This window comes from Lichenostomus cassidix, unplaced genomic scaffold (assembly GCF_008360975.1).
Source record: "Lichenostomus cassidix isolate B80296 unplaced genomic scaffold, HeHo_3.0 HiC_scaffold_34, whole genome shotgun sequence".
NCBI lineage: Eukaryota > Metazoa > Chordata > Aves > Passeriformes > Meliphagidae > Lichenostomus > Lichenostomus cassidix.
This window is the reverse complement of record NW_028147431.1, coordinates 2,111,565-2,125,811: the sequence shown is the minus strand read 5'-3', so window position 1 is coordinate 2,125,811 and position 14,247 is coordinate 2,111,565. Positions and strand designations below refer to the sequence as shown.

The following is a 14,247-nucleotide window of genomic DNA, read 5'->3' as shown; positions in this document are numbered from 1 at the left end:
ATTTTGGGAATTTTTGGGAAATTTTGGGGTGATTTGGGATCGGTTTGGGTGGAGTTGGAGGGATTTTGGGGCATTTTGGGTGAAATTTGGGAGATTTTTGGGTTCTGCAGAGCACCTTGTTCCAGGCATTGCTCGGGAATTTGGGAATTTTGGGGAAATTTGGGAATTTTGGGGGATTTTGGGGTGACTTGGGGTGGATTTGGGTGGAGTTGGAGGGATTTTGGGTGGAATTTTGGGGATTTTCAGGGCATTTTGGGGGAATTTTGGGGTCTTGTTCCAGGCACTGCTAGGGAATTCCAGAATTTGGGAATTTTTGGGAATTTTGGGGTGATTTGGGATCAGTTTCGGGCAGTTTGGGGGTAATTTGGGGAAGTTTTGGGTGAAATTTTGGGGGATTTTGGGGTCTTGTTTCAGGCCTGGCTTGGGAAATAGGGAAATTTTGGGGAATTTTGGGAATTTTTGGGAAGTTTGAGGGGATTTGGGGGAGTTTGGGGGGAATTTGGGGAGGTTTTGGGGTGATTTTGGGATGTTTTTTGGGGGAATTTGGGGAATTTTGGGATATTTTTGGGTGGGAATTTGGGGAATTTGGGGATTTTTTTGGGGGAATTTTGGGATTCTTTTGGGGAATTTTGGGATTCTTTGGGGGAATTTGGGGAATTTTGGGATTTTTTGGGAATTTTGGGATCTCTGACTGTCGCCCCTCCCCCCACAGACATCCAGGAGAGTTACGAGAGCTCCGTCAGCTGCCCCTCCCCCCGCCCCAGGGTAACCCAAAACACCCCAAAAATCACCCCAAAATCACCCAAAAATCAACCCAAAACTCAGCCCAGAAATTACCCCGAAAATCCCACAAATTACCCCAAAAATCCCAGAAATTACCCCAAAAAACCCTGAAATTTCACCCAAAAATAGCCCAAAAATGTCCCAAAAATACCCCAAAAATTAACCCTCCCAAAAATAACCCAAAACAGCCCAGAAATCAACCCAAAATCACCCAAAAATGTCCCAAAAATGTCCCAAAAATACCCCAAAAATGACCCAGAAATGAACCCACAAATTACCCCAAAAATCCCAGAAATTACCCAAAAAAACCTGAAAAAACCACCCTGAAAATAGCCAAAAAATGACCCTAAAAAACCCAAAAATCCCAAAAATGAACCCAAAACTCAGCCCAGAAATTACCCTAAAAAAACCTGATATTTCACCCAAAAATGACCCAAAAATACCCCAAAAATGACCCAAAAATGAACCCAGAAATTACCCCAAAATCCCACAAATTACCCTAAAAAAAACCCGAAAAAATACCCTGAAAATGACCCAAAAATGTCCCAAAAATGACCCAAAAATTAACCCAAAAATCCCAAAAATGAACCCAAAACTCAGCCCAGAAATTACCCCGAAAATCCCAGAAATAACCCCAAAAAAACCTGAAATTTCACCCAAAAATTACCCAAAAATACCCAAAAATTAACCCAAAAATGACCAAAAATCACCCCAAAAATCCCAGAATTTACCCTAAAAAAACCTGAAATTTCACGCAAAAAGACCCAAAATACCCCAAAAATGACCCAAAAATTAACCCAGAAATGACCCAAAAATAACCCAAAAATGACCCAAAAATACCCCAAAAATTACCCAAAAATTGACCCAAAAAACACCCCAAAAATCCCAAAAATTACCCCAAAAATAACCCCAAAAAAACCCAAAATTACCCCAAAAAATGACCCAAAAATAGCCCAAAATTCCCAAAAATTCACCCAAACTCAGCCCGGAAATTACCCCAAAAATCCCAGAAATTACCCCAAAAAACAAACAAACAAAAGTCCCAAAAATCAAAAAAATAACCCCAAAAAACCCTAAAAAAAACCCTAAAAATCCTCAAAAAAACCCCAAAGAAACCCCAAAAATTCACCCAAAACAGCTCAGGGAAATCCCAGAAATTACCCCAAAAAACCCCAAAAATCCCAAATAAAACCAAATAAACCCTAAAGAAAAAAACCAAAAAAATCCCAAAAAACCCAAAAAAAAAACCCAAAAAAAACCCCAAAAATCCCAAAAAACCCAAATAATCCCAAAGAAAAAACCCAAAAAAAATCCCAAAAAACCCAAATGAAAAAGAAAAAGAAACCAAAACCCAAAATCCCCAAAAATCCCAAAAAACCTCCAAAAAACCCTCAAATCCACCAAAAACCCCAAATCCCAAAACCCCCAAATTTTCCCCCAAAATCCCAAATTTTCACCCCAAAATCCCATATTTTTCCCCCAAATTCCCAGTTTTTTCCACCCTCACATCCCCAATTTTCCTTCCCCCAAAATCCCAAATTTTTCCCCCAAAATCCCAAATTTTTCCCCTCTGAACCCAAATCCCTCCAATCCCAAATTTCCCTCAAAAATCCCTAAAATCCCAAATTGTTTCCCCAGAAAAATCCCAAATTTTTCACCAGAAATTCCCGAATTTTCCCCATTAAAAAACCCACAAATCCCAAATTTTTCCCCAAAAATCCCAAATTTTTCCCCAAAAAATCCAATTTTTTTCCTCCCAAAATCCCAAATTTTTCCCCAAAAATCCCAAATTTTTCCCCAAAAAATCCAATTTTTTTCCTCCCAAAATCCCAAACTTTTCCCTCCCAAATCCCCAAATTTTCCCCAAAAAATCCCAAATTTTGCCCAAAAAAATAATTTTTTTACCTCCCAAAATCCCAATTTTTCCCCAAAAATCCCAAATTTTTCCCAAAAAAATCACTAAAATCCCAATTTTTCCCAAAAATCCCATTTTTCCCCCAAAATAACTAAAATCCCAAATTTTCCCCAAATTTCCCCAAAAAAATCAAAATCCCAATTTTTCCCAAAAAATCCCAATTTTTCCCCAAAAAATAAAAAAATCCCAAATTTTCCCCCAAAAATCAAATAAAATCCCAATTTTTCCCCAAAAAATCCCAATTTTTTCCCCAAAAAATCCCAAATTTTTCCCTAAAAAATCCCAAATTTTCCCCCAAATATTCCAATTTTTTTCCTCCCAAAATCCCAAACTTCTCTCTTCCAAATCCCCAAATTTTCCCCCAAAAATTCCAAATTTTTTCCCCAAAAATCCCAAACTTCTCGGCGCTTCCGGTTCCTCCAACCTCCTCCCCCCTTTCCCGAGCCTTCCTCTTCATCCTCATCCTCCTCTTCATCTTCCTCTTCCTCATTCCGGATTTCCTCCTCCTTTCCCGAGCCTTCATCCCTTCCCTCCTCCTCCTCCTGCTGTGCATCCGGAGCTTCATCTTCATCTTCATCTTCATCTTCATCCTCATCTTCATCCTCATCCTCATCTTCATCCTCATCCTCATCTTCATCTTCATCTTCCTCCCCTCCCGGCTCCATCCTCATCCTCCTCCTCCTCCTCCCGAGCCTTCATCCCCCTCAATTCCCGCTTTTTCCATCCTCTTCCTCCTCCTCTTCCTCCCCATTCCTGCTTTTCCCTCTTCCTCCCCCCGAGCCTTCCTCCCCTCCCGGGTTTCCCTCCATCCTCCTCTTCCTCCTCCTCTTCCTCCCCCCGAACCTTCATCCCTCCCGGCTCCATCCTCATCCTCCTCATCCTCCTCCTCCCCCCGAGCCTTCATCCCTCCCGCTTTTCCCTCCTCCTCCTCCCTTTCCCGAGCCTTCATCCCCTCCCGGTGTTTCCCTCCTCCTCCTCTTCCTCCTCCTCTTCTCATCCCCTCCCGGCTCCATCCTCCTCCTCCCTTTCCCGAGCCTTCATCCCTCCCCAATTCCCGGATTTCCATCCTCCTCCTCCTCTTCCTCATTCCCGAGTTTTCCATCTTCCTTCCTCCCCCCGAGCCTTCATCCCTCCCGGCTCCATCCTCCTCCTCCTCTTCCTCCTCCTCCCCCGAGCCTTCATCCCTTCCTCCCCTCCCGCTTTTTCCCTCCTCTTCCTCCCCCCGAGCCTTCATCCCTCCCTCCCCACTCCCGATTTTCCATCCTCATCCTCTTCCTCCTCCCCTGAGCCTTCATCCCCTCATTCCCGGATCTCCTTCCTCATCCTCCTCTTCCTCCCCATTCCCGATTTTCCCTCCTCCTCCTCCTCTCCCCCCCCCCCCCCCCCCACCCCCCCCCCCCCCCCCCTCCTCCTCCTCCTCCCCCCGAGCCTTCATCCCTCCCTCCCCTCCCGAATTTCCATCCTCTTCCTCCTCCCTTTCCCGAGCCTTCATCCCCTCCATCCTCCTCCTCCTCCCGAGCCTTCCTCCCCTCCCGGGTTTCCTTCCTCCTCCTCCCTTTCCCGAGCCTTCATCCCTCCCCAGTTCCCGGATTTCCATCTTCCTCCTCCTCTTCCTCCTGCGCATCCGGAGCCTTCATCCCTCCCGGCTCCATCCTCCTCCTCCTCCCCCGAGCCTTCATCCCTCCCGGCTCCATCCTCCTCCTCCTCCCTTTCCCGAGCCTTCATCCCTCCCGGATTTCCATCCTCCTCCTCCTCCCCCGAGCCTTCATCCCTTCCGGCTCCATCCTCCTCCTCCTCCTCCTCCCCCGAGCCTTCATCCCTCCCGCATTCCCGGATCTCCATCCTCCTCCTCCTCGCCGCTCCGCATCCTCCTCCGCAGCCTTCATCTTCATCCCGCCTCTCCATCCTCTTCCTCCCCGCGCCGCTCCTCCTCTTCCTCCCCCCGGGGAGCCTTCATCTTCCTCTTCCTCCTCCTCTTCCTCCTCCTCTTCCTCCTCCTCTTCCTCCTCCTCTTCCTCCTCCTCTTCCTCCTCCTCTTCCTCCTCCTCTTCCTCCTCCCCTCCATCGCGGTCCTTCCTCCCAGCCCCTCCCCCTCCCCTCCCCCTCCTCCTCCTCCTCCTGCTCTTCATCCCTTCCTGCTGCCGCATCTTCCTCCTCCTCCTCCTCCTCCCCCCGAGCCTTCATCCCCTCATCCCTCCATCCTCTTCCTCCTCCTCCTCCTCCTCCTCCATCCTCTCCATCCTCATCCTCCTTCATCCTCCTCCTCATCCTCCTCCTCCTCATCCCCCCCGAGCCTTCATCCCTTCATCCTCCTCCTCCTCATCCTCCTCCCCCGAGCCTTCATCCCTTCATCCTCTCCATCCTCTTCCTCCCCTCCATCTTCATCCTTCTCCCCCCGAGCCTTCATCCCTTCATCCTCCTCTCCATCCTCCTCCTCCTCCTCCTCCATCCCTTTCCGGCTCCTTCATCCTCATCCTCCTCTTCCTCCTCCTCCCTTTCCCGAGCCTTCATCCCTCATCCCTTCATCCTCCTCCTCATCCTCCTTCCTCCCCGTTTTCCCTCCTCCTCCTCCTCATCCTCCTCATCCTCATCCTCCATCTTCTTCCTTCTCTTCCCCCGGAGCCTTCATCCCTCATCCTCTCCATCCTCCTCCTCCTCCCCCCGAGCCTTCATCCCTTCATCCTCTCCATCCTCTTCCTCCCCCATTTCCCCTCCTCCTCCATCCTTCATCTTCCTCCTCTTCCTCCCCATTTCCCTTCATCTTCCTCCTCCTCCTCCTCCTCAGCCTTCATCCTCTCCATCCTCCTCCTCCTCCCCCGGAGCCTTCATCCCTTCATCCTCACCTCCTCCATCCCTCATCTTCCTCCTCCTCCTCCTCCATCTCTCCTCCTCTTCCTCCTCAGCCTTCATCCCTTCATCCTCATCTCCTCCTCCTCCTCCTCCTCCCCCCGGGCCTTCATCCCCTCATCCTCACCATCCTCTTCCTCCTCCATCCTTCATCTTCCTCCTCCTCCTCTTCCTCCTCTTCCTCCCCGTTTTCCTTCACCTTCCTCTTCCTCCATCACCTTCCTCTTCCTCCCCATTTTCCTTCCTCCTCCTCCTCCTCCTCCTCACCTTCCTCCTCCTCTCCCCTCCCCCCTCCGGAGCCTTCCTCCCTCCCTCCTCCTCCTCGCCCCCCCCGGGCCCCCCCGGCCCATGAGCAGCCGCCATGGATTGTTTGTGCATCGTCACCACCAAGGTACCCCGCGACCCCCGGAAAGCCGCGAATTCACCCCCAAAATCCTGGGAATTCACCCCAAAAATCCTGGGAATTAACCCCAAAAATCGCGATTCTCGGGAGCCCCGAAAAGCCGCGAATTCACCCCAAAAATCCTGGGAATTAACCCCAAAAATCGCGATTCTCGGGAGCCCCGAAATGCCGCGAATTCACCCCAAAAATCCTCGGGAATTCACCCCAAAAATCCTGGGAATTCACCCCAAAAATCGCGATTCTCGGGAGCCCCGAAATGCCGGGAAATCACCCCAAAAATCCTGGGAATTCACCCCAAAAATCGCGATTCTCGGGAGCCCCGGAAAGCCGCGAATTCACCCCAAAAATCCTGGGAATTCACCCCAAAAATCCTGGGAATTCACCCCAAAAATCGCGATTCTCGGGAGCCCCGAAATCCTGGGAATTCACCCCAAAAATCCTCGGGAATTCAGCCCTGAAATCCCGGGAATTCACCCCAAAAAATCCGCGGGAATTCAGCCCCAAAATCCTGGGAATTCACCCCAAAAATCCTCGGGAATTCACCCCGAAATCCTGGGAATTCACCCCCAAAAATCGCGCTGATCGGGAGCCCCGAAAAGCCGGAAATTCACCCCATAAATCCTCGGGAATTCACCCCAAAATCCTGGGAATTCACCCCGAAAATCTGGGGATTGGCGCTGGAAAACCGCGATTGTCGGGAGCCCCGGGAGGACCCCAAAATCCTACGAATTCACCCCAAATATCCTGGGAATTCACCCCAAAATCCTCGGGAATTCAGGCCGGGAATCTCGGGATTCACCCCCAAAAATCGCGATTCTCGGGAGAGCAGAAATTCCCCCGAAATATTCGGGATTTACCCCAAAATCCGCGAGCCCCGAAATGCCGGGAATTAACTCCCAAAATCCTGGGAATTAACACCCAAAATCCTGGGAATTAACCCCCAAAATCCTGGGAATTAACCCCCAAAAATCCTCGGGAATTCAGGCCGGGAATCTCGGGATTCACCCCAAAAATCGCGATTATCGGGAGAGCAGAAATTGCCGCGATTTACCCCCAAAATTGCCGCGATTTGCCCCCAAAATTGCCGCGATTTGCCCCCAAAATTGCCGGGAATTCACCCCCAAAATCCTGGGAATTCACCCCGAAAATTGCCAGGATTTACCCCAAAAATTCGGGAATTAACCCCGAAAATTGCCGGGAAATTAACCCCGAAAATTCCCAGGATTTGCCCCAAAATTGCCGGGAATTAACCGCGAAAATCCTGGGAATTAACCCCAAAATTCGTGGGAATTAACCCAAAAATTCATGGGAATTTACCCCGAAAATCGTGGGAATTAACCCAAAATTCCTGGGAATTAACCCCAAAAATCGTGGGAATTAACCCCGAAAATTCATGGAAATTAACCCCAAAAATTGCCGAGAATTTAACCCCCAGAATTCCCAGGATTTACCCCAAAATCTCCGGGAATTAACCCCAAAAATCCTGGGAATTAACCCCGAAAATTGCCGGAATTATCCCAAAACCCCTCAGGAGTTTAACCCCGAAATTCCCGGGAATTTACCCCAAAAATCCGGAGTGCTTGGGGGAGATTTTGGGGATTTTGGGGAGGATTTTGGGGTCCTGAGAGGATTTTTGGGGTTCTGGGGAGAATTTTTGGAGATTTTTGGGGTTTCCGAGGTGATTTTTGGGGCATTTTTGTGGTTTTTTTGGTGTTTCTGAGGTGATTTTTGGAGATTTTTGGGGTTTCTGAGGTGATTTTTGGGGTTTCTGAGGTGATTTTTGTGGTTTTTTGGGGTTTCTCAGATGATTTTTGGGGCATTTTGTGGTTTTTTTGGTGTTTCTGAGGTGATTTTTGGGGTTTCCGAGGTGATTTTTGGAGATTTTTGGGGTTTCTGTGGAGATTTTTGGGGCATTTTGGTGTTTTTTTGGTGTTTCTGAGATGATTTTTGTGGCATTTTGGGGTTTCTCAGATGAGTTTTGGGGCATTTTTGGGGTTTTTTGGGGTTCTCGAGGTGCTAATTTTGCTTCCCGAGGTGCTCTTTGTGTCCCCGCGGTGGTTTTTGGGGTGTTTTTGGGGGTTTTTGGGGGCGGGGAGGTCTCGTGTCCCCCAAATCTCGGGGGTGTCACCACGTGGCGACAGAGGCGTTTCCATGGCAACGCGCGGGGGAGGGGAAACGGCACGTGGGGGCGGCGGGGGGGAGGACCCGAAATAGCCCAAAAAATCCCCAAAAAATCCCCAAATTCTGCGTGAAATACCCCAAAATCGGCCAGAAACACCCGAAATATCCCAAAACCACCCGAAATAGCCCCAAAAATCCCGAAAAAATCCCCAAATTCTGCATGAAATACCCCAAAATCGGCCAGAAAACACCTGAAATATCCCAAAATCTGCCCAAAAATCCCCAAATTCTGCATGAAATATCCCAAAATCGGCCAGAAAACACCCAAAATAGCCCCAAAACACCCGAAATAGCCCACAATCTGCCCGAAAACCCCCAAATTAGCCCTAAAATCCCCCAAATATCCCAAAATCTGCCCAAAAATCCCAAAATTCTGCCCTAAACCACCTGAAATATCCCAAAATCTCCCAAAAAATCCCAAAATCTGCCCAAAAATCCCAAAATCTGCTTGAAATATCCCAAAATTCCTCCCTGAAACACCCGAAATTGGCCAGAAAACACCCGAAATATCCCAAAATTTGCCCTAAAATATCCAAAATTGTTCCTAAACCCACCAAAATCAGCCCAAAATCCCCAAAATTTGGCCCTTAAATGCCCAAAATCAACCCTAAACCCCCCGATTTTGGCCCTAAATCCCCCAAAATTTGGCCCTAAAACCCCCAAATCCTCCCGAAATTGGCTGGAAACTCCAAAATCAGCCCCAAACCCTCCAAAATACCCCAAAATTTGCCCCAAAATCCCCAAAATTGGCCTGAAATCCCCAAAATTGACCCTAAAAACCCCAAAATCTCAGCTTAGCCCAAAATCCCCAAAAATCTGCCTGAAAATCCCCAAAATTCACCCAAATTTTGCCTAAAATTGGCCCAAAATTGGCCTAAAACCCCCAAATCCCCCTGAATTCTCCCAAAATTGGCTTCGATCCCCAAAAATTCACCCGAAAATCCCAAAATCACCTGAATTTCCCCCAAAATCACACGAATTCCTTAAAAAATTCACCTGAAATCCCCAAATTCGGGCTGAATGTCCCAAAATTCACTTTAATCCTCTGAAAAAATCCCGAAATTCGCTTTGATTCCCCAAATTCTGCTGGAAAATCCCAAAATTCGCCCGAATTTCACCCAAATGAGGCCTAAGGAGTCAAAAACTGGCCTAAAACTCCTTAAAATCCCTCAAAATGCCTGAAAATGTCCCCAAGAATTCACTTTTGTCTATATTTTTGCTTTTTATCCCAAATTTCCCCTCAGGAAACCCAAAAATTCCCCAAAAATCGGCCTGGATTGCTTTTCCCCCTCAGGAGCCACAAAATTCCCCTCAGGATGTCCAAAATTACCTCAAAATTACCCCAAAATTACCTCAAAATTGCCCCAAAAATTTAAAAATTTAGGGTTTTTTCACCCCCCTATTCCCTCTCAGGAACCCCCAAATTTCCCCAAAATTTACCCCAAAATTACCCCAAAATTTACCCCAAAATTCCCCCAAATTTCCCCCAATTTACCCCAAATTCCCATCCCCTCCCATCTCCCCCTCAAAAACACCCCAAAATCCCCAAATTCACCCCAAACTCCACCCCCCCCACCCCCTCCCCACCCCCTTCCCTCACGAATCCCCAAATTTCCCCAAAAATCCCCAAAATTTCCCCAAAAATCCCCAAATCCCCCAATTCCCCCCCCGCCGATTTCCCACGCCGTTGCCGCGGCAACCAAGCCACGCCCCCTCCTGCCGTTGCCACGGCAACGCGCTTCCCGCGCTGGTTGCCACGGCAACGGAGCGCCCCGAGCGGAGGCCACGCCCACTCGCCCCCTCCCACGTGACGGCGCGTTGCCGTGGAGACGCGAGGGGGCGTGGCTTGCGTGAGGGGAAAAGGGCGGGATTTCTGAGGGGCGGGGCTTGCGTGAGGGGAAAGGGGCGGGGCTTGCGTGAGGGAAAAAGGCGGGCTCTGTGAGGGGCGTGGTTTCCGTGAGGGGAAAGGGGCGGGGCCTGCGTGAGGGAAAAAGGCGGGCTCTGTGAGGGGCGGGGTTTCCGTGAGGGGAAAGGGGCGTGGTTTACAGTGGGCGGAGTCTCCGTGAGGGAAGAGGGGCGTGGCTTGCGTGAGGGGTAAAAGGCGGGCTTTGCGAGGGGCGTGGTTTCCGTGAGGGGAAAGGGGCGTGGCTTCGCTCCTCAGCGGCAATGGGGTCTCGGTGAGGTCAAGCGGGGAAAGGTAAGGGGGAAATCGTGAGGGGATTTTTTTTGTTTTTTGGGGTTTTTTGAGGTTGTAAGGGGTCCTGGTGTGGTTTTGGGGGGTTTTGAGGGGATTTTGGGGAGTTTCTGTGGGATTTTGGGGGTCCTGGGGGAGCCGCTTTGGGCTTTTCCCGGTGATTTGGGATGCCCTGATTCCCCTCTCGGTGATCTTGGTGTGATTTTAGGGGGTTTTGTGGGATTTTGGGGGGTCCTGGTGTGGTTTGGGGGGTTTTTGGTGGGATTTGGAGGGATTTTGTGGGACTTTGGGGTTTTTTGGTGGGATTTTGAGGGTCTTTGTGGGACTTTGGGGGTTTTTTGTGCGGTTTTTGGAGTTCTGGACGTGCTGAGGGAGCCGCTTTGGTCCTTCTCCCGGTGATTTTGGACGCCTTGATTCCCCTCTCGGTGCTCCTGATCCGTTTTTAGGAGGTTTTGGGGGCTTTTAGGGGATTCTAGTGTGATTTTGGGGGCTCTTTGTGGGATTTTGGGGGGATTTTCGGGGGTCCTGGTGTGGATTTGGGAGATTTTAGGAGGTTTTTGTGCGGTTTTGGGGGATTTCGGGGGTGCTGAGGGAGCCGCTTTGGTCCTTTTCCCGGTGCTTTTGGCAGCCCTGATTCCCCTCTCCGTGGTCCTGATGAGATTTTAGGGGATTCTAGTGTGATTTTAGGGGGTCCTGGTGTGGTTTTGCACCGTTTTAGGGGATTTTTGGGGCGGTCTTTGTGTGATTTTGGGGTTTTTTTGTGCGGTTTGGGGGGATTTTGGGGGTTCTGGACGTGCTGAGGGAGCTGCTTTGTGCTTTCTGCCGCTGATTTTGGGGGTCCTGGTGTTGTTTGAGGGCTTTTTTTGTGGGATTTTGGGGGTCCTGGTGTGCTTTTGGGGGGGTCCTGATGGGATTTTGGTCCTGGTGTTGTTTTGGGGAGTTTTGTGGGATTTTGGGGCTCCTGGCTGTGCTTTGGGGGGGTCTTCGTGGAATTTTTGGGGATCCTGGCTGTGGTTTTGGGGGGTTTTTGTGGGATTTTGGGGATCCTGGTGTCGTTTTAGGGGTTTTTGTGGGATTTTGGGGGGTCCTGGTGTTGTTTTAGGTGGTTTTTGTGGGATTTTGGGGCTCCTGGCTGTGCTTTTGGGGAGTTTTGTGGGATTTTGGGGCTCCTGAGTGGCTTCTCGATGGTTCTGGGGCTCAGTTGGAGTTTCTGGTGTGTCTCTCGGTGCTCTTGGGGGGTTAATTTGAGTTTTTCTCGGTGCTCCTGAGGGTCATTTTGAGCTTCTGGTTCTCCTCTCGATGCACTGGGGCTCATTTTGAGCTTCTCTCGGTGCTCTTGGGGCTCATTTTGAGCTCCTGGGGCTCATTTTGAGCTTCTCTCGATGGTCCTGAGGGACATTTTGAGCTTCTGGTGTTCCTGTCGATGGTCCTGGGGCTCAGTTTGAGTTCCTCTCGGTGCTCCTGGGGGTCAGTTTGATGTTCTGAGGGTCAGTTTGAGCTTCTGGGAGTCATTTTGAGCTTCTGGGGGTCAATTTGAGTTTCTGGTTCTTCTCTTGATGCTCCTGGGGGTCAGTTTGAGTTCCTCTCAATGCTCCTGGGGGTCAATTTGAGCTCCTGGGGGTCATTTTGGGGCTCATTTTGAGTTTGTGGTTCTCCTCTCCATGGTCCTGGGGCTCATTTTGAGCTTCTGGTTTTTCTCTCGATGGTCTTGGGGCTCATTTTGAGCTCCTGGGGGTCATTTTGAGTTCCTCTCAATGGTCCTGGGGGTCATTTTGAGTTTCTGGTTCTCCTCTCGGTGCTTCTGGGGCTCAGTCTGAGTTTCTGGTGTTTCTCTCGATGCTCCTGGGGGTCAGTTTGAGTTTCTCTCGATGCTCTTGGGGGTCAATTTGAGCTCCTGGGAGTCATTTTGAGTCTCCGAGGGTCATTTTCAGCTTCTGGTGTTCCTCTCGATGCTCCTGGAGCTCATTTTGAGCTCCTGGGGCTCATTTTGAGGTTCTCTCGATGGTCCTGGGGGTCATTTTGAGCTTCTGAGGGTCATTTTGAGCTTCTGGTTCTCCTCTCGGTGGTCCTGGGGCTCATTTTGAGTTTCTCTCGGTGCTCCTGGGGGTCAATTTGAGCTCCTGGTTCTCCTCTCGCTGCTCCTGGTGGTCAGTTTGAGCTCCTGGGGCTCATTTTGAGCTTCTCTCGATGGTCTTGGTGTTCATTTTGAGCTTCTAGGGCTCATTTTTAGCTCCTCTCGCTGCTCTCGGTGTTCATTTCGAGCTCCTGGCGCTCCTCTCGCTGCTCCTCTATGGTTTTGGGGGTCCTGGGAGGTCTCTCTGTCCCCCTCTCTATGACCCTGGAGGTCTCGGAGGCCTTTTCCGGCCTCCTCTCTATGACCCTGGAGGTCTCGGGGGTCTCTCTAGGCCTCTCTATGCCCCTGGAGGTCTCTCTATGCCCCTCGGCGGACTCTCCTCTATGACCCTGGAGGTCTCGGGGGTCTCTCTAGGCCTCTCTATGACCTTTGGGGTCTCTCTATCCCCCTCGGTGGTCTCCTCTATGCTCCCGCTGTGTGAATTTTGGGTTTTTTTGGGGGTTTTTTCGATGGTCCCGGTGTGTGAATTTTAGGACTTTTTTTGGGGTTTTTTTCGGTGCTCCAGGTGTGTGAATTTTGGGGTTTTTTGGGGTTTTTTTCGATGCTCCCGGTGTGTGAATTTTAGGATTTTTTGGGGTTTTTTTCGGTGCTTCAGGTGTGTGAATTTTGGGGGTTTTTTGGGGTTTTTTCGATGGTCCCGCTGTGTGAATTTTAGGGGTTTTTTGGGGTTTTTTTCCGATGCTCTCGGTGTGTGAATTTTAGGATTTTTTGGGGTTTTTTTCGGTGTTCCTGGTGGGTTTTTTTGCGTTTTTTCCGGTGCTCCCGCTGGGTAAATTTCGGGATTTTTTCCAGTATCCCCGATGGTTTTTTGGGATTTTTTTCGCTGCTCCCGGTGGGTAAATTTTGGGATTTTTCGGGATTTTTTCCGCTACCCCGGCAGGTAAATTTCGATATTTTCGGTGGATTTTTTGGGGTTTTTTTCCGGTACTCCCGATGGGTAAATTTCGGGATTTTTTGGGTTATTTCCGATGCTCCCGGTGTGTGAATTTTGGGGTTTTTGGGGTTTTTCCCGCTGCTCCCGATGGGTCAATTTTCGGGATTTTTTCCTGTACCCACAATGGATTTTTTCAGGCTTTTTCGGTTTTTTTTCGGGATTTTTTTGGGTTTTTTTTAGCCCAACCGGCAGCTAAATTCCGATATTTTCCCCGCTACCCACCGTGAATTCTTTCGGGTTTTTTGGGGTTTTTTCGGGATTTTTTGGGGTTTTTTTTTTGAGAGGTTTTTAAAGGGATTTTTTGGAGGTTTTTTCGGGATTTTCGGGTATTTTTTTGGTTTTTTTCAGGTTTTTTTCGGGTTTTTTTGGGGGGATTTTTCAGGGTTTTTCCGGGATTTTTCAGGGTTTTTTCGGGGTTTTTTTTTGGGCGGGTTTGGTGGTTTTCGGAATTTTTCGGGGTTTTTCGGTTGGTTTTGGTTTGTTTTTTTTCCCGGGATTTTCGGGGATTTTTCAGGATTTTTTGGGGTTTTTCGGGATTTTTTTTTTTGTTTTTTCCCGGGATTTCCGGAATTATTTTAGGGTTTTTTCCCCCCCGGGATTTTCGGGAGTTTTCCGGGATTTTTTGGGATTTTTTTCGGGATTTTTTTTGGGTTTTTTTCCGGGATTTTTTGGGATTTTTTTTGGTTTTTTTTTCCTGGATTTTTTGGGGTTTTTTCCTGGATTTTTCAGGGGGTTTTTTCGAGAGTTTTTTTGGTTTTTTCCGGGATTTTTTGGGATTTTTTTGGGGTTTTTTTGGGGTTTTTTTTCCTGGATTTTTCGAGTTTTCACCTGGATTTTTCAGGGGGTTTTTGGGGTT

General features: G+C 49.1%; 1 protein-coding gene across 1 annotated transcript in view; it reads left to right on the top strand.

Moving 5' to 3' along the window:
* The first annotated feature begins 5,211 nt into the window (after positions 1-5,211).
* Positions 5,212-14,247, top strand: part of LOC146423151 (disks large homolog 4-like) — a 52,686-nt gene continuing 43,650 nt past the window's right edge. Inside the window, exon 1 of the mRNA XM_085045079.1 lies at positions 5,212-5,936. Within this exon, the coding sequence (XP_084901205.1) occupies positions 5,907-5,936 (30 nt within the window). The 5' untranslated portion in view covers positions 5,212-5,906. The remainder of the gene's footprint in view (positions 5,937-14,247) is intronic.